Raw genomic sequence first — 24,554 nt, forward strand, 5'->3', positions numbered from 1 at the left:
TGTTACCCCATCCTCTCTCTGTCTGTTCATCTTCAGAGCTCCATCTGGGGATCCTAGACTCTACCTGATTTTGATCACATTTCTGTGCCACTGCCACCTCTACCCTGTTTCACTTTGCTCTGAATTATCTTTCATTACTGTATGTTTAGTTTTTCTTCATTCTTAAGCCCTTTTCTCTTGTCTCTTCTCTTTCAAAGACTGTGAATACCTTGAGGGCACACATGCATTTATTTGAGGTTCTCAAGAATCTTTCCATGTTTCATAAAGATTTGATTTTGTGGTTAAAAAATGCTGAGGTCATTTATTATGGAGTACCAAGTTTTTAAAATCTCTTACTCATTGTCTACTGGAATAACACTTAAAAGCTTTCTGACATAACCACTTATTCCTGCATTTGCCAATACTGGCCTTAAAAATGAGTAATTAAGTTTTTTCTTTTCAGACTTTGTTTCAGGAGTTCCAAGAGCAGCAAGGACTTTGGGAATGGTAGGAAAGTTAAAAGGTGTTTTCTAAAAATATCTGGGTTGTTTTATATTTTACTCTATTTCATATGCTTTTGTTTTTCCTGCACAGGTTTATATTTATGATGGGAAAAATATGTCCTCCTTACACAATTTTACTGGTGAACAGGTATGCTTTTAAAGTGTTTTGTTTTGTATTTTTTCTCACTTAACATTTTAACACCAGCACTTCCTAATGTCTTTAAAACGTTTCTTGATAATATTCTGATGGTGTAATATTCAATATATAGTAACTGTTTAATATTTGATATTATAGACATACAATAAGCTTTAAATATTTTTCCTTTGTTTTAACCGAAGTGATTTGTTTAAGTAAAGACTTTTGTAATTGCCCTAATAGCTTTTTTTTTTTTTTTAAGGAAATGCAGAATCAAATTGCACACATACAAAACAAAAAAAAAATTCCTTTTTCCTTACTGATGACATTAAATTCTCTTTTAAAAAACGATCTATGCCTTTTAATTTTATTAGATGTAAAACAAAGCATGGCCCAGATGTGTTTACTATAGATATGACAAATAAACTTCACTTGTGCTACAAGAAATAAAACATTCTTCAGTTAAAAATTAGTACTAGACATTCTCTACAATTACAGGCATTTTATAATATTCTGTATTGTATGTCTCAAAGACTGAAGTGGTAAGTTAGTACAGACATACCTTGCTTTATTGTGTTTCGTTTTATTACGCTTCATAGTTTCTGCGTTTTTTACAAACTGAAGGTTTGTGGCAACCCTGAGTTGTCAGATGATGGTTAGTATTTTTTAGCAATAAAGTATTTTAAAATTAAGATATGTACATTGTTTTTTTAGACATCATGCTATTGCACACTTAATAGACTATATAGTATAGTGTAAATGTAAATTTTATATGTATGGGAAACCAAAAAATTTGTGTGACTCACTTTATTAGGCTATTTGATTTGTTGTGCTGGTCTGGAATTGCACCTGCAATATCTCCGAGGTACGCCTGTAATGATAAAGGAAAAATTAATCAATAGGTAGAGAAAAAAACGTCTCCTAGTTTGCAGATCTGGGATTGAAGCCCACTTCTTGTTCAGTTGACTCTGTTGGGCTTTGTGAGAGGATTGATAGGATGGAAAACTAGACTCGAGGTCCCCAGTAACCTCTTCCCGTTTGTGTGGTGGTCAGGGTTGACACCTGCAGCTGACAGCCCTTAGGCTTGTGGCAGGGGTGGCTGTCCCTTTGTGCTGTTGTGACTTCTTCACCTCAAGCAGCTTCTCCTGTCAGATGACCATGTGTGTCTCTGGATCTTGTTGTACTTGATCCTTGATGCTTTCTCTGTTCTTCCTCAGCTCTTTTGTGGGGGGAAGCATGGGCTTTCCATGGGCTCTCACTACTCACTACTGCATTGGGCAAGGTGTTTTCCACTGTAAATCTGGTGGCTCATGTATAAAAATAGGGATACTGGTAACTTGCTCATGGGGTTGTGGTGAGAATCAAAGGAAAATATTTTAGTGATAATACCCAGGCCAAGACTTGTCTCAGTAAATGCCATCCTTTCTTTACAGTTTCAGGCCTGATGCCCTCAGAGACCAAGGCCCAAGAATAGTATTCTGTTAAATTCCAGTCAGCACTTCATCATGGTACCCCAAATACAATGCACTTTATTACCTTGTGATTGAACACAGATTGCACTTTTCATTTTCTCAATTACACTGTATAAATTCAAAATAGATTAACGTATTAATCTCCCATATCATTCCCTCCTGATAGTTCAGCTAATCAAATTTTGGAAGCTTTGCTAACTTTACTTTTTTAGGTTTGTTGACTCATCCTTCATTTGAGTTCGTCTTTAATCTGTCACCTCTCCTAGTTTTCTATGTCGGAGTGTCTTTAGAACTTTCCTTTTTCACATGTATTTCCAGCCAGGCTGCTCTGTCTGTGATGGCCAGCAGTCTCCTGTGGTGGGGAGAGGACATTCTTTCTCCCTCTGCAATAGAAGCCCATGATAAAACCAAGTAAATTTGTACTGTGTGTAATTCAAAAGCAAAACCACTGGCACATAGTTGATTGAGATGTGAAACAAAAATGAATTCCAGTCTCTATCTTTCCGAACAGTAATTTCTTTAGAGTTGTAGTGGTTTCACATAGGAAGAACCATTTATGACCTATTAATAATTATTATTTTTACTGCATAGGCGTCATTTATAACTTCTTGGGTTCAGTTGAAACGTCTGTTTGTCACTGTCTCTCTTTCTGGTAGTGTGTTTGTCTGGTGTGCTTTGGGTAAGTGGAGAGGAAGGGAGACAGTAGGTGGGGCCTTGGAAGGAGGCTTGATTGTACTTGGACTTAAATGACATGTGCTGAAGACACCGAAATGATATACATGGGCTATGTCTTGCCAGTAAATCTAGGAGAGTATACAAGCCTCATTAACTGATTGTCATTGTTTTGGTAGGATGAACAAAAGAAGAAATTTAGATTGAAGCACTATATGCAAAGAAAAAGATAATCCTTTCTATTTGATAAATATACAACAAATATTAACTGTCTAAGCTAGTTGGATGAAATGTAAACATTTCATTTTCATCTTATTATCCAGATGGCTGCATATTTTGGATTTTCTGTCGCTGCCACTGACATTAATGGGGATGAGTAAGTTTAAAAAAATGTTTCCAGAAACAGTTTTCCTCTGTGTTTATGAACGCTTTACTAAAACTAAACATTTTTTCTTCTGTTTCTCTGTCCCCTTCCTGCTAATCTTTCTATTTAAGGAACCGATTTGAAGCAACCTTAATCACGAATACTAGAAAACCTTTATGTTGTTAACAATTTCTTTCAATAGCTTTTATGAAGGTATAAAATAACTTTATGAATTACTCATAGTTTCTTAAAAGAGCTGAAGGAAGGTTTGAATTAGAAATGATCATTTCAAATGTGGCTATACAAGCTGTAGAAAGAGGAAATCTTGAGTTTTAATAAAAGAAAATGATTATTAGTAGTCACATGGAATTTGATCTTGCTTTTGGTGAAAAAGATTATGTTTTTTAGTTATGCAGACGTATTTATTGGAGCGCCTCTCTTCATGGATCGTGGTTCTGATGGCAAACTCCAGGAGGTGGGGCAGGTCTCAGTGTCTCTGCAAAGAGCTTCGGGAGACTTCCAGACAACCAAACTGAATGGGTTTGAGGTCTTTGCAAGGTTCGGCAGTGCCATAGCCCCTTTGGGAGATCTGGACCAGGATGGCTTCAATGGTAAGGTCAAAGTTTATAAAAGCTGTGTGTCCTGATTTTCTGTGTCCACCTGGAAAAGTCCTGTACCCCACCCGTAGAAGTTCATATGAGCAAACCTCCTTCCTGGAAAGAAGGATTTGAGTGACACACCAGGTTCAATGACAAGTTGCTCATTTTCCTTAAAAATCAGAGCAAAATTTTCAAAAATTGATTCTCATGAGTTATTATTTATGCAGCCTCAAATTAGAGCATCAGAGTAGTTAATTTAAAAAAAAAATTTTATTGGAGTGTAGTTGATTTACAATGTTGTGTTAATTTCTGCTGTACAGCAAAGTGAATCAGTTACACATATACATATATGCACTCTTTTTTAGATTCTTTTCCCATATAGGTCATTACAGAGTATTGAGTAGAGTTTCCTGTGCTATATAGTAGGTCCTTATTAGTTATCTATTATATATATAGTAGTATGTGTATGTCAATCCCAATCTTCCAGTTTATCAAAGTGGTTCATTTTAGAAAGGAGCTTGCATTCCCAGGGAGCCCAGTGTGAGCTGGTGATTTTCTGTGTCTCTGTCCTGCTTAGCGGCAGTGCCCTCTGCTGTCCATTTGGATACAAGTGTAAAAAATGCTCCCAGGCATATTGTCAAGGCAATGCTGACCCTACTGCATCCCTCAAAGGTATTATTTGCCACTAATATTTTATTGTTGTGGCTGTCCAGAATATTCTGAGGGAGGTTATATCTCCCTTCATGGGGACAAGTAAAAAGGTATAAGCTGAGTGTTTTATAATAGTCCCATTTAAAAATTTAATTAATAGCTGTAGATATCTTTAAAAATCAAAGTTGGCTTCTACTATAGAGTGAAATATAGATTACAAATTACCAAACTTTTTTTAAAAAAAGAATACTGCTAAAAACCTTTCTAGAGGTCACAAAATGAAGAATTGAACTGTTGGTTTGTTTGTATAATAAGCAATACATAGGGATATGCCCCTGAAAATGTAAAGAAAGTTATAAATTAAGATGAAAGCTTCAAAAATGCAGATGACTCTCAAATCTCCCAATTAGTAGTAGAAAAGGGAAATGTTTGTTTGGCCTCAAGACCCCACTCCTGCCTTGTGGGTAGTTTTATGTTACACTAGAAGTGTCATCTCTCACCCTAGAAGTTTTCATTGTTAGTGAAAAACTACTCAAGGGGACATTTTGCTTCCTAAAATAGTCTTAAAGATTTTTTACCAAGAGAACGTAACATAAATCAAATGGAATTCTGGTATAAAATTCAACATAGAACTGTAAAAGAATACTAAAGAACAGAGCAAATCATTACTTATTGATAAAAAAGACTACCTGGAAAATACAGGGCCAGATTCGAGGTTCTACCTTGAACACATTTGAGTTCTTTGCTGTAGCTGGGCTTGTCTCCTGGTGTTTTGTTAGAGCCTGGACATGTTTGCTGTCACCTTGTCTTGAGGATATTCCACACACTTTAAAGAATGTTTCTTTAATATCAGGATCCACACAACTTCTCATCTTATTTTCCCTATTTCTATTAAAATATATTATCTGTGAACGCAAAAATTATAAGCAGTGACAGCTAAAAAATATCGAAGTTTTACAACGATTTTACAGAGATTTTACTTTTAGAGATAGATACCATAGAGGATAATTTTATTCTCCCAAAGTGTCTCCTGGGGTCTTATTGTCCCAAAGAGTAGATTGTGAATGACAGTGTCTCCAGGAGAAAATGATCTGAACTGTTATTTATGTAACTATATTTATATAGTTTATATGTGTATATGTATGTATTTGTAGTTTATATGTATATATAGTTTATATATACATATAATGAAGTATTAGTTGTAACCTGGATCTTTTCCTTGTTCAGACCTGATGACATTGACTTTTTGTTATGTCTTTGCTGCTGTTTTCCTCCCTTTCCACTTACACCCACTGGAAAAACCCTAGGTATCATCAAGAGGGTTGCCGAAAACAAAACAATAAAATTATGTTCCACAATTATGTGGAGTTTTTGTCAATACTTCTCCAGAAAGGCAGAGGGGAAAAACACAGAAAAGAGAAACTAAAATGATCAAAGGAAGAGACTGATGACATGAAAAAATAGGGCTCTCCAGACTAGACAGATACCAGCCAAGAGAAAAGATGATTAGAATGTACAAAATAATGAAAGGTTTAGAAAAGGTAAGGAGAATTTTGTAAAACCATCTCTCAACAGTAGAGCCATATTCTGTTGGAAAGTTGTATTTTAATAAAAACTTTCTTAATGCACATGTCAATTTAGAAGTTATAATTATCTTTTGAAACTTAAAAAAGATAAAGAAGGACCCTTACACAGTTTAAATAATACTTTTTATTTAAGGATAACAATTTTATATATATATATATATATATATATACGGTACGCGGGCCTCTCACTGTTGTGGCCTCTCCCGTCGCGGAGCACAGGCTCTGGACACACAGGCTCAGCGGCCATGGCTTACGGGCCCAGCCGCTCCGCGGCATGTGGGATCTTCCCGGACTGGGGCACGAAGTCGTGTCCCCTGCATCGGCAGGCGGACTCTCAACCACTGCGCCACCAGGGAAGCCCAAGGATAACAAATTCTTAGTTGGCGCTTACTGCAGGCCAAGCACTGTTCTAAGTGCTAAAAATGAGAGGATAAATTAGAGCCCATCCATGTCCTTCAGGAATTTAGCATCAGTAGGAGCAAGTTTAATGTGAACAAGTAAACACTAGAATGTAGTCATCACAGTGTTTGAGATATTCTTGGGCATAATGGTCTTCCAGAAAAGATGAGTGGCCAAGGTGTCTTTGATGTCTCAGGGGTTGCAGCATTGAGGGGGCTGAAAACATTTCGGGTATATTAAGTAAATTGAGTCAGTTTGGAATGGCTGGTACCTAGGGGCTGTCATAGGCAAGATGGACACATCCTTGCTCTCATGAAATTTATGTTTTGTGGAGGAGCCATAGAGTAAACACATAAAGGGGAAATTCAGATAGTGATAAAGGCTGTGGGTTTAAACAACAAAAAAAGGCAAGGTAACGTGATAGAGAGTACCTAGATGGAGAGGGGAGAGTGCATTGCTCCATAGCATGGCCAAGGAAGCCCTCTCTGACAAGATGACATTTGAACTGTGATTTGGACAAACAGAGGAGCAAAGCTTGAAAAGCTCTGGAACTGATAAGAGAACTGATAAGGCAGAGGGAACAGCAAGTATAAATCCAGAGATGGGGACTAGCTTGCTGAGTTTAAGAAACAGAGCAAAGGTCCAGGATTGGTAGGAAGAGTGAGTGAGGGTAGAATTGGGGTTGGGAGTGGGGTGATGAATGGACAAACGAGGTCACACGTGAATGCTTTGGGAAATAAGGATTTTAAGAAGGAAGAGATAACATGATATTAACATTTGGCAGTTTTGAAGAGAATGGGTTGTAGGGGCAAGAGTAGAAGTGCGAGGCCACTTAGGCTGCTTTGGGGGTCCAGGCAAAGAACGAGAATGGCTTGTCCAGGGTGGGACCAACAAAGACAGAGGGAAGTGGACATAGTTATTTGTAATATATTCTAGAATTAGGAAAGGTCATAGTGACTATTTGGTGTTTGGTTTTGTTTTGTTTCAAAAGCATTTCAAACTTTTTATTTGTTTATTTCATTTCAGTATAAGTTGAGCAAGATAGAGATGAAATCATAACTTGCAACTTTCTGAGTCAGGTTGACTTCTCAAAAAAACCTGAAAACTATGCCCAACTAAATTAACTAGAATTTTAAGAGCTGGAATAAACCTTAGATGAATCTTTTTACATGTCCCTTCCCCTCTAATTTTAAGGATGAGGCATTTGAGGTCCAGAAAGGTTAAGTGATTTGTCCAAGGTCAGACCCGGAATATCTGGCTCCAAATTAATGTCATTTCCATACAGTTTTGCTTGAATTTCCTTGGTGGTTGCTTTTGAATTAAGAGTACGCTGCTGCCACCACGCATGGCTGCTTTGCCTGAAGTAGAGAGCCTGGCTGCCCAGAGGACTCATTCCTTTTTGGAGGGCTTCCTACTTTGAGTAGCAGGTTGTCATCTTGGACGTCACCACATGAGGGTGCTGTGGGATCACAGCTGCCTCTGCTTCCTGCACAACTCCCCGGCACAGGAAGTCTCCTAGGTCCCATGGGGGTAGCCCAGCGGAAGGGAGAGGAGAGAATGGCCAGGATGTGTCCTGGAGTGGGGAATGGGAAAAGTTCTTTCCCAGAAAGAGAAGAGAATTGCACATGCGATCCCAATGGAAATAAAGGTTTTATGGCATTGGTTAAAAAAAAAAAAAAAAAAAAAAAAAAGAAGAGTACCCTACTGAACTTTGAATCGATAAACGTGGTACATGGGTTCTAAAGATGTTAAGATCTTTTCCACAGAAATAATGATGAGTACTAAGACTTCCTTCTCTCCATCCTTGCCCTCCTCCCTCCCACTCTCCTTTCCTCCTTTCTTCCTCACCTTCTCCCCTCCCTCTTTTCCCTCTCCTCCCTCTTCCCCCTCAGATATTGCAATTGCTTCTCCATATGGGGGTGAAGATAAAAAAGGAATTGTTTATATTTTCAATGGAAGACCCACAGGCTTGAATGCGGTACCATCTCAGATCCTTGAAGGGAAGTGGGCTGCTCGGAGCATGCCACCAAGCTTCGGCTATTCAATGAAAGGAGCCACGGATATAGACAAGAATGGATATCCAGGTGCTTTCCTAGAAATACGAAGAGCGTCTTAGATTTTTCGGTCCTAATAGCGAGTAGTATTAGTTACTGCTCTCTTGATTTCTGTTATAAATCATTTAAATTCAGTATTTCAATTACTGTTCAAGCCCTTGCTGTTGTTCAAGGCACAGTTCTCGTCACTGAGGGGATACAAAGCACAGACAGCTCTGTTTCCTGGGAGCTTCCAATATAAAGCATGTAGTCTTAGTTCTTCTTTTATTGTCTTGAAGTCTATAATGAAATGTCAGAATGTGGAAGCTATAAACAAAAGCTCAGTCTGAGTTTTCAAATGTCAGCCATCTCTTTTTGTTTTTAATGGTCTAGCAGTTTTATGGACTTGACTAATCATCGTGATTTTTACGAAATATATTATCTCAGTAACTTCTCACAATAAGGCCGGTGAGGAATATGAGCTAGCTCAGCTCATTATTATATCATTTTCTGGATGAGAAAAAAGACTGAGAAAGGTAATTTGCCCAAGGTTGCCCACTGGTTTGTGCCAGTACAGGAAGTGAGGCCTTATTTTAATGGATCTAGGATCGCAATGGATATATTCTTTAAATGAAATATAATGCGGAAAATTTAATTACTTTGCTGTTGAAACAGTTAATGAGCTCAATATATAATATGTTGAAGTGCTTTTAGAAATAGGACATGAAATTGATTCTTAACTATGTTAGTGTTATTTCAAGAATTTTTTTGTTATAAATGTAATATATTTATTATAGAACTTTTAGAAAATATAGCAAGGCATATCTTTCAATATGCTTTCTTTTTTCCAGTGCATTCACACAATTTTTTTAACAAAATAGAATTATGCACTGTTATTAGCATATTTTATTCACTTAAAGTATTAGATATTTCCCCATGTTATTATTCTTCTGAAGTATGAATTTATGTTTTCCATTCTATCAAATATTTGTATCATATCTTATTTAACTTTATTTTGGGGCATTTGTATCCTTATATATAATTCCAGTGCATTCCTCTGATTATTTCCTTAGGACAAAATTCTAGAATTGCTATGTCAAAGATTAGGCACTTTTTTTTAAGGCTGTTGGTACACCTTGTCAAATTACAATCCTAATCCCTCTAAAGAAGGTTTTGCAACTTTGTTAAGCACTCACCAGCAGTAAGCAAGTTATTTTCCGACATTTGTGCCCACGCTGTTTGTCTTTTATTTCTTTTTAAAATAACTTTACATGATAGGTGGAAAATGTTATTTTGTTTTAATCTACAGTTTTGGATTATTAGTGAGGGTAATAAGCATTTTTGTTTACTTGCATATATATATTTACTTTTGTGAATTTCCTTTCTACATCATTTTTTCTCCATTTCTATTGGAATGTTGTTTTTCTTTTCTTTCATTCTTTTTTTTTTTTTTTAACTTGTGGCAGTTCCTTAATTATTGAGGGTTTTAACTCCTTAACTCTTACATATATTTCTCAGTTTTGTCATGTTTTCTTTTTGGGCATAAAGAAATTCTTAATTTTTATGTAATCCACTGTACCTGTCTTTATGGTTTCTCATGTACTTTTCTGCTTACAAAGGACTTTGTCAAATTTAGCTTGGGTATACTGAGAGAGAGAGTTCTGATTTCATTTTTTCCTAATTGTGAACCAGTGGTACCAGCTACGTATAAAAACTAATGCATTCTATTCTTGTTGATTTGGATGCTATCTTCTGTCATTCTAAGCATTCTAAGTACAGTTGACCCTTGAACAATGTGAGGGTTAGGGGTGCCAACCTTCTGCACAGTCAAAAGTCCACACATAACTAACTGTACACTCGGCCCTCTGTATCCGCAGTTCCACCTCTGCAGATTCAGCCAACCTCGGGTTGTGTAGTGCTGTAGTATGTATTCAGTGGAAAAAAAGTCCACTTATAAGTAGACCCACGCAGTTCTAGACCCACGCAGTTCAGACCTATGTTGTTCAAGGATCAAGTGTATATGTATTGTGCTTTTTTGGTTTTGTTTTGTTTTTGAAACAAAATAAGTAAACTAAAAAAAAGAGAAATTTTACAATGAAATTGTAAAATCCACAGGCATCTATGAAGCTTTTTCCTTTGGGGATATGTGTGTTTGCATGGTATACACTTCCTTATTGTTGCTGGTTTTTATTATGTACCCATTAAAAAGATTCTTGTCTACCTGGATGGATGAAAAAATTAGTTTTATGATTAGTGTTTGCCATTGATGATAGCGTATTTAAAGTTTTCATATACATTTTGGCCTTTTTGATGTTGTCTTACAACCACTTAATGAAGAATAGTTTTGAGACTATGTCTATATCTTTATTATATGCATTGAGAGCTTTATGGAATGATATGTGAATTTAAAAAAATTATTATTAATATTTTTCTGCTCTCTTTTAAGACTTAATTGTAGGAGCTTTTGGTGTAGATAGAGCTGTATTATACAGGTAAGCATTTCCATATCTGGTAATATAGGAATATTATGAATTATATGAAAGTTTTATAGTTAAGTATCAGTGTTTGAATTTCAGTTTAATTTTCTTGAAGTAATGATAAAATTTGTTCTTTCTATTCAAGATTTGCTTCAGGCAAGTAGCAGTGATACAAGGAGATCCCAAAGTAGAGAAAGCTATAGATTTTTTTATTTAGGAAAGCATTCAGAATTTTCCCTTTTTGTTCTTTAAATTATGTTCAAAGATGTTCTCCTGTGTTTTAGATTATATGAATTTAAAATTATAGGAGTTTACATTTTCCTCTAAGAGACAAGAACTTAACTTGGTGTTTGTGCCACAGCATTCTGTGACCACAAGGGCAGTATGTAATGATTCCCCCAATGAATATTTTTATTAGAGCAATATGTATAACTCCACATATCTCCATTTCCCAGCTTTATACATATTCCCAGTATTTCTCTGAATTTCATCAATTCCTCGTGCCTTACCATATCAACTAGCATCCCAAGTAGATTAAGAGGTTTACACCTCTATGGACTATGCTTATACATGACAGGAAAACTAGCACTGGTACTGTGTAGTGGAGGTTGTGATGGGTCAAGTTGATTGTGCTTCTCGGGGCAGCTTGTGTCTATACGGATACAAGGATTTATCATGATTGAGACAGATACACTGCCCTGAGGCTGCTGTATTTTTGTACAGAGGGTAAACCTGTGCATCTGAACTTTGGAAACTGTATTTTAATTTATTGTTTCAGTTTTTAAAATTGCTATTAACAAAGTAATACGTACATGTGGTAAAAATTCAAGCAATGTAAAAAGGGCATACAATAAGAGAAATATACTTCCTCTCACACCAGTTACTAGTTTTATTAGTATATCCTATCAGAAATATTCTGTGCATTAAAAAATTATGTGTGTGTGTGTATGCATCCTTTGTACATGGTGTTTTTTTCCTCTCATTATGTCTTGGCTAATATCATCCCATATTAGCACAGATGGCTTTACAGCACTCATTTCCCCCACTGTATCGCACTGCATTAGGTAGATGTCCCACAACTTGTTTAACTATCTTGCTTTATTGGGCTGTGTTCAGATAGGTTGTGACCAGTGGTCCTGCTTTGCCTGGAACTGAGGGGGATTTACCAGGTCATGGGACTTTCACTGATAAAGTCAAGACAGTCCTGGGCAAACTGGAATATTTGGTCATGCTAAGTTTAGGTTGTTTCTATTCTTTTTGCTATTATAAACACTCCTTTAGTGAACATCACACTGTATATGCAATGAATGTGAACCTGAAATGCTTAGATCAATCTAACATTTTAAATAACTTCTTTTTCTTTTCTTTTTTTTTTAAACCAGGGCCAGACCAGTTATCACTGTAAACGCTGGCCTTGAAGTGTATCCTAGCATTTTAAATCAAGACAATAAAACCTGCCCACTGCCTGGGACAGATCTCAAAGTTTCCTGGTAAGGGTGTACGTTTAGTAATAGTTATTATTGTGATTATTGATTCAGTCATTATAAAAACAATTGAAAATGGAGGGGGAGGCTGAAATATTGCTAAAGTAGTTTCTGTAGGTACACTCTATTTTCTTGTCATAGATTGAATTATAGAAATATTGTTCCAAAGAAGATATGTAGAAGGCTCTAGAAATATGCTATAAACTAGTATAAAACTAATTTTAAAAAATTATGCATGCTCAGTGAATGTATTCAAAAATAAAGCCAATAAGATTTCAGAACTCATATTTAATGCTAAACAATCCTGTGAACATTTTGATTTTAATTTTTAAAAACTAATGATCTTTTTCAGATTTAATATCTGTGACTAGCTGTACGAAAAAAATAGTTTGCTTTAACGTATTGGTCTTCTATTTGTTCTTTTACTAGTTTCTAAAGAAAAATATATTTTTTGTAAGCTTCATGTCTGAATTCTTCTCTAGTCCAGTATTTCTTAAGTTTCCATTATTTGTATGTTACTTTTCTCTGTGTTGTGTGATTTTTTGCTATGTTTTCATTCTACCTGTATTTATAAGTTTCTTATGGCTTTTTTCTTTAAACCGACTCATGATTTACTTTAAAACATATTAAAATAAAATAGAGAAACCAGTGTCTTTCTCATACATGTCAAAATAAACATAAAATTAATAATGAAAAGTCTTGACCCATATATAAACTCACCATGGGGAATTCCCTGGTGGGCCAGTGGTTAGGACTCTGCGCTTTCACTGCCACGGGCCCTGGTTCAATCCCTGCTCGGGGAACTAAGATCCCGCAAGTTGCATGGCATGGCCAAAGGAAAAAAAAAAAAACCCTCATCATGAGTACTCCACTTTGGGAAACACTGTTCACTTCATGTTCCTTGCTCACATGGAAAAATCAGAGAGAACTTACATAAGAAGGGTAAAATGATTGGAAGCTGGGAAAATTTTCCCTCAGAAGAGCTAATGAAAAGATATTTTTTCTGATTTTGTTTTTGAATTATGAATTATTGTTATTAAAATCATTTTTCAAAATTTTGTTTATAATAAAATATATTAAATAAATAACGATTTATATAATAAAAATTTTATTTCTTTCATCGGATTGCATTAAAAATTCAGTAATATTTAGTCTTCATTTTCATTGACTGGCAGTGAAGTTGTTTTTAAGATTTTGTAAGTTTTACTGACTTTCATCCCTTCACTCACCCTTTGTGTCCTGGTGAAGTTGCTGCACGTTGTTGATGATGTGCTTATGATTATGGCAACAAGGTGAAGGCTTCGAATACACTAACTAGAGCTGTAGCTTTCATATGTTTTCGAATATGGCGTGTAGGATGAAGTACATTTTACATCATAATCCAGTAAACACATGCATGTAATAAAAACAAGTTTCCTGAAATCTTACCCTTGATACTTAAGTCAATTTTACATATTCATTTTTTTAAGATGCTGGACACACCCATTAAACTGATGTCAGAACCTAGTAATAAATTGTGAAAATACTGTTCTAGAGGAGCTTGCTAATTAAAGGGAGCTTTATGGGGCTTTTTCATAACTGAGACATTTATTTTGAATCTGGACTGTCATTTCCCCCATTTAAATTTATCAACAGATTCTATAAGCTTGAGAGGAGGTTAGGAAATTCTTTTCTTTTCTTTTTCTCTTTTTTTTGTCTCATTCCTTTCCATGAAAGGAATCATGCCTAAATTACTGAAGGATGAGTTAGATTATTCTGTATAGCTTCATGTTTTAAAAATAATATTAAGACATAAAGAAAGATATAAGGCTTCACAATGTGAACTAAGTATTAGAAATATGAGATTTAAAAAACAAAGAAATGTGAGATTTGGGTGATAATAAAAAAATGTCTAGCTAAATAAATATTATCAGCGTAACAAAAGTGTAACAACAACAGCAAAAAATAAATATTATCAGTGTAACAAAACGGTAACAACAACAAAAGTTTTAGAATTGTACAGGCCAGAGTTTTTATTTGAATTCTGTTCAATATGTGTTCCATGAAAATGGGAAAATTAATACCATCCAAGCCTCAGTTTTCAATCTGTAATATAGGGATGATAGCTTATATAATAGGCTATCTAATAGATAAGCTATTATTATAGCTTATCTAATAGGAATGAGAGTGTATTAGGTATCCTAAACTGGCATAGTGTAAATATTTAATTTTTTAAGCAATATACTATAATTTCATCTACTTTGTATATTTTGGGGGGAAAGGGGGAAACTGTTACATGGTAATATCAGATTATGTCACCTATAGTGAGTTTTTCAAATAATAAATAAGAGAATAAGAGAAGCATAGATAATCTCTTTTACTGTCTTTTAAAAAAATTAATTGTAGGCATTGTGATGAGACTTTTTGGTATTTTAAAGTTCAAATTGTAATTCCAATTCCAAGATAAATAAACAAACAAATAAATAATGCTGTATAAATGGGAAAAATGTCTAACCTGGATTATGGGATTTGTATGTATTTTTTATTTTTCTACAGTTTTAATGTCAGGTTCTGCTTAAAGGCAGATGCCAAAGGAGCACTTCCCACGAAACTTAGTAAGTGTTCTATGGAAAAATTATATTATTTTAATGATGCTGCATACATAGCACTTAAAAAATGTTTTAGGACATTTGAATAGCTATTCAAATAGTTGTTATTGTTTTTTGTTTGAATGTTTATGCTTAAAGACATTTAATATTGCAACATAATTATTTTGTTTGGCAACTCTTAAGCCAATTCAGAAATAATACATTTATTGACATTGTGAACAGTTAGTGGTAAATATGGCCTTCAGAAAGTTAAACAGTTATCATTGTGAGACAAATGAACTCTAGGAGAAATAAGTATCATTGTTTATAAGTCAATGACCTACTGAAAAGTTTATACTTTATGTCTTAGAGAAGCCCCAGTAATCTCCAGAGTAGAGGTGGTTTAGAAATAGAGAGAAGGAAAAAAAGTTAGACCACTAAATTTAGCCCACACAGCAAATTATAACTTGACTCTTCCATTCCAAAAAATGGTTTATGTGATCCTGAGGGCAAGGTAGGAGAGTTAAGTAACTGTTGTGGAGATTTGTCAGTAATATGTGCTAAGGAATAACAGTAAAGCTCCGGATAAAGGACTGAGTCTGTTGGGGGTGTGTTGGTGCATGAAAGTTCACATAGAGTAGCAAGAAAGGGTCTCTCTGGAAGGTAACTTTTCAGTAGAGACCTGAAGAAAATGAAGGAGCTAAGGGATGTCTGGAGGAGTATTTTGCACAGGCAAAATGGCAATTTCAAGAGGCCAGAAGCAGGAGTTTGCTATTTCTCAAAGGGTGGGTGGAACAGAACAAGAATCAAAATGACCCTGGCTTTTCACTCACATTTGACATGAAGTTCAACATTTAGAGAAACTTAGAAAGAGATTTCTGGTTTTAAAGATCTTCACTCTTATCTCCTTTGAAGAAACTATTTAAAGAAGAACTGATGTTAGAAGGCAGTAATCTAGCAACTGTGCTTCAGACTGTTCACTGGCTGCACATTCATTTTAAGATGATTCTTGACCCAGTCAGCTATGTTTGGTCATTTGCTTCATGAGGGACATATTTACCTGATAGTTTGATACAGTAGCTTCATTAGAAGTAGGAGTTGCAAGTGATGCAAACTGCTCATTCGTCATAATGGTGAATGTAATGGTACGGGGTATGGGTGCATATTAGTAAACATTTCTTAATCACAGTCAGCAAGAGTCCTGCTACCTGCCTTAGTGATAAAAGTCGTAATTCATATATTTTATCTCTGAACTTCCTCCTCTCAGCTTCAATTAAAAGAAAAAATTTCCCCTCTATCTGATAGTTGTTTTATTACCATCATTATCTATTGTCTCAATTTGATAGATGACATTAATTTGGGGATAGTTGGATCAGTTATTATTAAATATTTATTCAGAACTAATATGTTGTCATCTCACTACAATGTATAGACATTTTTAATGAATTAGAAGCAGATTACTTCTTAAGGGATAAGTATGTATCTCTGTTTAAATGAAAACTTGGAGATATTTAGGACAGATAGGTGTCCATAAAGATTATGTTGGTTATAAATCCTTTGGTTTGTGTAGACTTCCAGGTGGAGCTTCTTTTGGATAAACTCAAGCAAAAAGGAGCAATTCGACGAGCACTGTTTCTCCATAACAGGTCCCCGGGTCACTCCAAGAACATGACCATCTCAAGGGGGGGACAGATGCAATGTGAAGAACTAATAGCATATCTGCGGGTAAGAGGTTATCCATTATCTCTTCTTTCTACTTACTATTTTTTCTTTTCATCTAAATGATTTTCACTTTCTGTAAATTTTTTTGGTAGTAAATCAAAAAGAAGACAGAAAAATGCATTTGAGGAAATTGGGCTTTTTAGAGTCAAACTTGAGTAATGGACTTCTACGCTTGTCAGACTGGATATTGCATGTGGCCTTTCCACAACAATGCTACTGAATAAATTATGACAAACATATTTCTTAAATATTGCTGGACTCTCAAGACAGTAAAAGAAATCCACCTCGCCCCCCCGCCCCCCACCATAAGCAATCAATGAAAAAACTACATTGGCTAAACCTGACTTGTGAGTTATAAGCAAGTGTGTGAGACAGGATGGCTAGGGAGGGAGGGATGGAGCCTGGGCGGAGGGTGAGCTGTACTTGCAGACACCAGTACAGGGGTTCAGGCTCGCCTGGGGCCTTCTGCAAACCAGGGGTCTGACCTGAGCCTCCTGCATTAGGTCCAGAGTCTTCCACAAGGCTAAAGTGTTCCCAAAACAAAGATGCTCCCTGACTCCTGCAAGAGTAAATACAAGGTCTCACTGGAACAATCTAGTATGGGTCCCATAGGTTAAGTTCAATCAAATAGGAATTCATTTCTAAAAAAAGTACTAAACACACCAGGAAATAAGCCATTAGAAGACACAGCAAATAAATCTTAGTCCTGCAAAAGCTTGAGATGTTAGAATTATCAGTTACAAAATATAAGTGTGTATAAAATGTTTAATGAAATAAAGGATGAAATTTTTTTTTTAAGATGTTGGGGGTAGGAGTTTATTAATTTATTTTTGCTGTGTTGGGTCTTTGTTTCTGTGCGAGGGCTTTCTCTAGTTGTGGCAAGCGGGGGCCACTCTTCATCGCGGTGCGTGGGCCTGTCACTGTCGCGGCCTCTCTTGTTGTGGAGCACAGGCTCCAGACGCGCAGGCTCAGTAGTTGTGGCTCACAGGCCTAGTTGCTCCACAGCATGTGGGATCCTCCCAGACCAGGGCTTGAACCCGTGTCCCCTGCATTAGCAGGCAGATTCTCAACCACTGTGCCACCAGGGAAGCCCCAAATTTTTTTTTAAAAGACGAAAACAACAGGACTTCTCTGGTGGTCCAGTGGTTAACACTTCATGCTTCCACTGCAGGGGGCGCAGGTTTGATCCCTGGTTGGGGAACTAAGATCCTGCATGCCCCATGGTATGGCCAAAAAAAAAGACAAAAACATCAGTAAAGATTTAGAAGGCTCAACATAATTAACAAGCTCGATTTAGTAGACTTATATACCTATATAGAACTTGACATCCAACAATTAGAGAATATAAAATTTCCCCATATAAAGGAAGTCTGAACAAATCTGAAACAATTGTAATCATAGAAAATATGCTATTTGATTACAGTGCAATTATTAGAAATCAATAACAAAGATAAATTGGGAATTAGGAATTGTGATTTTAAGTAACTTATGGATCAAAAAAGAGATCATATTAGAAATTTACTTAGAAGTGAATTATAATGAAAATACTACATATCAAAATGTGTAGGATATCCCAGAAGCAGAATGTAAAGGTAAATGTATAGCCTTAAATGCTATTTAATTTAAATGAAAGATTGAGAAAAAAATGAAGGAAAAACAAACTCCCAGAAACCTCCACAAAAATAGGAATTGAAAAAGGATGTACCTATAGATAATGGAGGAATTAAAATAATAAAATATTATGAATAACCTTGTGCTAAGACAGAAAAACTGAGAGAAAGCAGACATTCTTAGAAAAACACAACACAGCTGTCATTTGAAGAACACAAACAATTCATTTAACCATATAAGCCATTAAAAAAAAATTGAACTGGCAGTTAAAAATCTTTACACAAAGGAATCACAAGAACTAGATGGTTTTATAGGCAATATCTACCAAACTGTCAAGAATGAGACTTTCCAATGTTAAACTCTTAGAATAGAAAAATAAAATATATTTCCAGCTTATTCTGTGAAGGTAGTGTAACTGATACCCAGACTGACAGAGGCTAGTATAAGCAAGGAGAATTCATGACAGTCTTGTACAAAGACATAGATGTAAAATTACTAACAAAATATAAGCAAACTAAATCCTAGCAGTTTATAAAAAAGATTTAAAAACAGACCAACTTGGATGTATCCTAGGGTGGGTTAACATTGAAAGTATAGAAGTGTAACTTTACACATGAATAGACTGAAAACATGGCCATCTTACTTAAGTGCAGAGAAAGGTTTTTGATGAAATTAAATAACTATTCATGATGTGAGCAAACAAGACAAATACCTCAGGTTACAATTATGAAGAAATACCATTTTACACTCAGAGTCTGCCAGTGGCTATTGCTTGGTCAAGATGTTAGTTAATCAGAATTCTTACACATTGCTCATGGCAGTGTAAATTGCCAATATGAAGAATTTGGAAAATAATATTGTATCTTACAGAGCTGACAAATCTCCTTGCCACTGTGTAGAACAATACAACGTTACAACATTTTTTTTGTAATAGCAAAAACAAGCCCAAAACCCAAAGCAGTCCAAATAACCTTTGACAGAAGAATTGATAAATAAATTGTAAATAAATTATTATGTGATAAATATTACACAACAGTAAAAATTAACCTCGCTACATGCAACAGCATGAATGAATCTTAAAAAGTGTTGAACAGAGAGCAAATGACAGAAGAATACGTATAGTCTCATTTTAAAATAAACAGGAAAAGCAATCTGAAGAACATACTGTTCAGGGACACACACACTAGAGTAAAACTGCTGAAAGCAAGAAAGGGAATGGTTACCTCTGGAAGGAAGACAAAGGGATGAAAGGAGAAAAGAGCATGTGGGTAGCTTAAGCAATATAGGTTATGTCCTAGTTATTATTTATTTGGGGTGTGTGTTTGAGTGCTCATTTTATTAACATGCCTCATATATTTTTGTGTGAATCAAATATTACATTATAAAACAAAGTTGATTAAGGGTTTTCACTGGATAATGATAATCTTTTTGGGTATTCTATTCTTATGTAAGTGTAGTTTTTCAAAGAGTTTTTGTAGAATTTGATCAAGGGGTGAATACAGCTGGCTTTGTATTGTGCACTTATGGATTTCTTCAGATAGCTTGATGTCATAGGTTGATGTCATCATTAATTCAAAGCTTTTCCATTTTTAGGATGAATCTGAATTTAGAGACAAACTCACTCCGATTACTATTTTTATGGAGTATCGGTTGGATTATAGAACAGCTGCTGATGCAACAGGCTTGCAACCTATTCTTAACCAATTCACTCCTGCCAATATTAGTCGACAGGTACTGTACTTTATTAATTTATCATTAATTTTATACTTTCTTTTTTTAAAGTCTTACAGTTCATATTGTTAAATAGCATAAGGGATTGCTTTTATAATGTTGGGTTTTAGTCAGAGAAATCAGAGGAGAAGGAATCTGGATTTTCAGGTCAAAGACATTTAAAGCCACTCAGAACTTAGAGATATGCAGAGGAAGACAGGGTCGCATTTCATACACTTAAAACAGTAAAATAATTCAAGGAAAACAACAAAATGCCAATTTACTTACATAGTATTTTGTTTTGCTAAACAAGTTTATATTACCTTTGATTTATATTTTAATTGTAAAAAATAGTGTATGTACACACACATATGCATATATAGTACATAAATCATTCTTTTCATAAAACCAAATATAGCAACATAAAATTTTATAAAGACTATATTAAAATATTTTTAGAAAACCCTATGTAAAAGCCATACATTCCAATGTTATTGTATTTCCTATTTTTTCCTCTTTTATTACATGTTCATATTTTTAGATTAATATTTCTGCTCTCATAGAATGCTTTACCCTAAATTTAGGTTGTTACTTCTTTGTCTAACTTGCTAAGATCTCATAAACTATTTTATTTCGTAATTTGAGAAGACTATACATGATAGCAGCATAAGGCAAATTAAAATTTTTTAAAGTCTTTTGTAATTTTCATATTTTAACAATTTATTTTATATTTCATTTTGCACATGAATAGTATACATGCTACTTTCTACTACCCATTAATATAGAACTTGTAAACATAGTTCTGTGTTCATATTTTTTACATTTTTTATTTTTAGGGGATATACAATATTATGTTGATTAATAATTTAATAATGAACAGCTGAGCCTCTTAGAGTCTGTCATTCAGTTTTACATTTTTTAGAAAAGTTAATTGTTACTTGTCCTTTTACATTATGTGTTTTGTTATAGGAGTTATTATTTTCTCTTTATAATTTTAGAATTTTTTGGAAACTATTTATTAGTGTTAACATTACTTTTGTTTAGTTTACTGAGATCACCAATCTCTTTAATACCAATACAGTTTAAAGCCAGCTAATCAAATTGGTTAACTTTTGAAACCACTTTGAGGGAATAATAACTTCAGTAATATTTGGTTTTCTTCCCTGTCCCCACCCCACTTTATTCATTATTTGAATCTTTGTTTCCTTTGTGTTCTACATTTGTTTCAGCACCGACATTACCTACTCTTAGGCATCTTTTTTTCTGTATTCTTAGCTTTATTATGTACTCTCATTTCGATGTTAATTACCTATCCCATCATTCTTATTTACTTCTCTCTAAAATGGCCCTTTATTTCACTGGTCATATTACAAAGTTTTTTTACTGTACTCTCTCTACGGAGTACTGCTGTCTGTTAGAAATATAATGTTAGCCACATTTGTAATTTTAAATATACTGGTCAGTAACATTAAAAAAAACATAGAAAACTGGTGACATTAATTTTAATAATATATCTGTATTAGTTTGCTAGGACTGCCATAACAAAATACTACAGAATGGGTGGCTTAAATAATAGAAATTTATTTTCTCACAATTCTGGAGGCTTAAAGTCTGAGATGAAGGTGTCTGCAGGGTTGGTTTCCTCTGAGGCCTCTCCCATTGGCTTGTAGGTGGTCATCTTCTCCCTGTGTCTTCACATCGTTTCCCCTCTGTGTCTATGTCCTGATCTCAGTATAAAGCGCCAGTCATATTGGATTAGGGCCCGCCCTGATGATGTCATGTTAACTTAATTACTTCTTTAAGACCATATTTCCAAATAGTCGTATTTTCTGTGAAATTTTTAAAGTTCTGTTTTTTTACAGTCTTCAAAATCCAGAGTGTAGTATATACTTACAACACATCTCAATTCAGATGCTAATGCTTCATCAGAAATATTTTTTCTGTATTTAGAACTCATATAATTTATAATTGAAAAGGTAGATTCACATAGCCAAGTTGTTCTAAATATACGAAAAGTTTTTCAGTAGCAGAATCAAGTATCAGTTTTTAAATTTAAATTAATTAATATTAAATGAAATATAAACTCAATTCCCCAGTTGCGTTAGATACATTTCAAGTGCTCAAAAGCCACATGTGGATCATTAGTGGCTACTATATCAGACAGGGCAGCTTTTGAGTTTCCCTTTCTGTACCCTAATCCTTTGGAGTTAGAGATTTCATGCTTCCTGCAGAAGGAGAGTTTTGTTTTTTCCCACCCTCCATTTATTCAGTCAAATATGTATTAAGTTCTTACTCTGTACAAGATATTAAGTATGTAACTGTAGAGATTTAGTTCTCTGTGAATGGAAGACATTGCTTTGTCTTTTCCATCTCTGAAACTGTCTTTCCTGATAGCATATTTTAAGGTTATAGCTGCACCAATGCCAGTTTAATCCTCTCTTTGATGTAGAGTGGTAGTTAGTCAAATATCCCTTTACCATAGTTTATTAATATTTCATAATAAAGGGTAAGCTGGGAGGAAGTGAGAGAGTTGTATTGACATATATACACAAAAGCTCAGTGCTTTGTGTTCACCTAGAGGGGTGGGATAGGGAGGGTGGGAGGGAGACGCAAGAGGGAGGGGATATGGGGATATATGTATACGTATAGCTGATTCACTTTGTTATACAGCAGAAACTAACACACCATTGTAAAGCAATTATACTCCAATAAAGATGTTGAAAAAAAAATTTCATAATATATTTCATTCTAAACTTCAGATATTATTCATCATTCTAACTGGGACTTTTAATACACACCATATCACATATCATTAAATCCGTTCTTTGTTCATGAACTAAATTAGCAGCGATTGTATTTGGTATCACTTATGGAGTCACCTCAAATTTCTTCTACTGGTCCTGGCCTTCTCCCCCCATCTTCTTGAAGTGCATAGCAACTGTTTACATCTAGGTCATTGAATTAGTTCACATGTACTGTTGGGTTTCATCCCAATTAAACTGACAGTTAAGATCTCTACCATATAATTCTATTCTGGAGAGCTGTGCCTCCCTTGTGACTTGGAAACATACAGTTTTTGTTTTGTTTTGTTTTGTTTTTTAAGAAAGCCTGTCACTGTTTTTTCCCTTTAAGATCCCTCTTGATCCCTCTAAGATCACACAACTTACCTAGCAGCAGCTGAGTAAAGTAGAGCCCTCATTTCTTGAATATTACTTTATCTTCTATACTTCATTCCAAAATCGTAACAGCTTAATTTGAGATAGAACTAAAAGGTTCCAACTAATTGTATGATACCCTATAAATCTTTTTCTTCCTTTTCATTCTTACTAGCTAAGACTGACCTATTTAAAAACAAGCAGCCATGATCCCTTTTGAATTCAGGTATATATAGAAGTAGAGTATATATAAATATATACATGTGTGTATATTCATATACATCCACATATATATTGATATACACTGCATATGTGACCTGTACTGGTATTTATTCATGTAGAGAAAAATAAAATTTTTTTCTAGGCTCATATTTTGCTTGACTGTGGTGAAGACAATGTCTGTAAACCCAAACTGGAAGTTTCTGTAGATGGGTAAGTTTTGCTCCAAATAATAGACTGTATAATAAGAAATTTAAATGAAAGAACTCATTTTTTTATTAAAGTAATAGTAATGAGAATTAGTTATGTTGGAAGATAATGCATGGTTTTCAGTAAAGCTATAAATATTGAGCTTTAAAAAAATAGGTGCTATGTTTTCACTAGCTACCTAGGTTAACAGATCTCTTCCTATTAAGCATTGAGTAGTGTCACAAAGTAACATTATAACCTCTTAAAGATATTCTTAACTAAAGAACTCATTACCACTTTATACGATGTATAAATTATAGCGAGTATTGTGAGTACATGACAAATGATTAATTCAGCCTTTATAAAAAAAATCAGGGGATTAATAAGTACAAAGGGATATAAAATTACTTCCGTAATACTTGTGAGTGATAGTGATATGCTAAAGGCATCATTGTTCTTTTACTGGGAGAAGCATTGGATTTGCACCCAGTGTGCTATTTCCAGTTTTCTGTTGAGCTGTAGAGTAGTCTTAAAAAATCTCGAGACACTGTTGAACATGTCCGTGCTTTGTACAATCATGCTCTCGCCGTGCAGTCTTTTTTCATTGTCGAGATTTGTATTAACTCGTAGTGATCAAAAGAAGATCTATATTGGGGACGACAACCCTCTGACCTTGATTGTTAAGGCTCAGAATCAGGGGGAAGGTGCCTATGAAGCTGAGCTCATCGTTTCCATCCCACCGCAGGCCGATTTCATCGGGGTGGTCCGCAACAGTGAAGTAAGCAAGCTGCCTCTTTAAAAATCAAAATGCACTCATAGTTCTCATTAGCATTAATGAGCTGCTCCCCTATTTAGTGTAGTACAAGCTTAGCCATTCTACCTAAGGCTAAATTGCTAGACAATAGAGTGCCTATCTTACATAATTCCTTTCAAGCCTAATAACTTTGCATAATGCATTGATAGGACATTTAAAAAACTGCTAGCTAAGTGCCTGAAACAGGGTCAGATGGATAAAGTGTCTAAGCC

The 24,554-nt window shown here is 34.9% G+C and overlaps 1 protein-coding gene across 2 annotated transcripts in view; it reads left to right on the top strand.

Annotated features, from left to right (window-relative positions):
* The window catches only part of ITGAV (integrin subunit alpha V), an 88,719-nt gene that overhangs the window by 48,697 nt on the left and 15,468 nt on the right, over positions 1-24,554 (top strand). For both annotated transcript variants that reach the window (XM_059055229.2, XM_059055230.2), the window contains exons 9-20: positions 443-486; positions 574-630; positions 3,086-3,138; positions 3,535-3,737; positions 8,254-8,445; positions 10,841-10,886; positions 12,254-12,361; positions 14,891-14,949; positions 16,493-16,647; positions 19,849-19,986; positions 23,485-23,552; positions 24,159-24,306. In XM_059055229.2, coding sequence (XP_058911212.1) covers positions 443-486; positions 574-630; positions 3,086-3,138; positions 3,535-3,737; positions 8,254-8,445; positions 10,841-10,886; positions 12,254-12,361; positions 14,891-14,949; positions 16,493-16,647; positions 19,849-19,986; positions 23,485-23,552; positions 24,159-24,306 — 1,271 coding nt within the window. The remainder of the gene's footprint in view (positions 1-442; positions 487-573; positions 631-3,085; positions 3,139-3,534; positions 3,738-8,253; positions 8,446-10,840; positions 10,887-12,253; positions 12,362-14,890; positions 14,950-16,492; positions 16,648-19,848; positions 19,987-23,484; positions 23,553-24,158; positions 24,307-24,554) is intronic.

This window comes from Kogia breviceps, chromosome 2 (genome assembly GCF_026419965.1).
Source record: "Kogia breviceps isolate mKogBre1 chromosome 2, mKogBre1 haplotype 1, whole genome shotgun sequence".
Lineage (NCBI taxonomy): Eukaryota > Metazoa > Chordata > Mammalia > Artiodactyla > Physeteridae > Kogia > Kogia breviceps.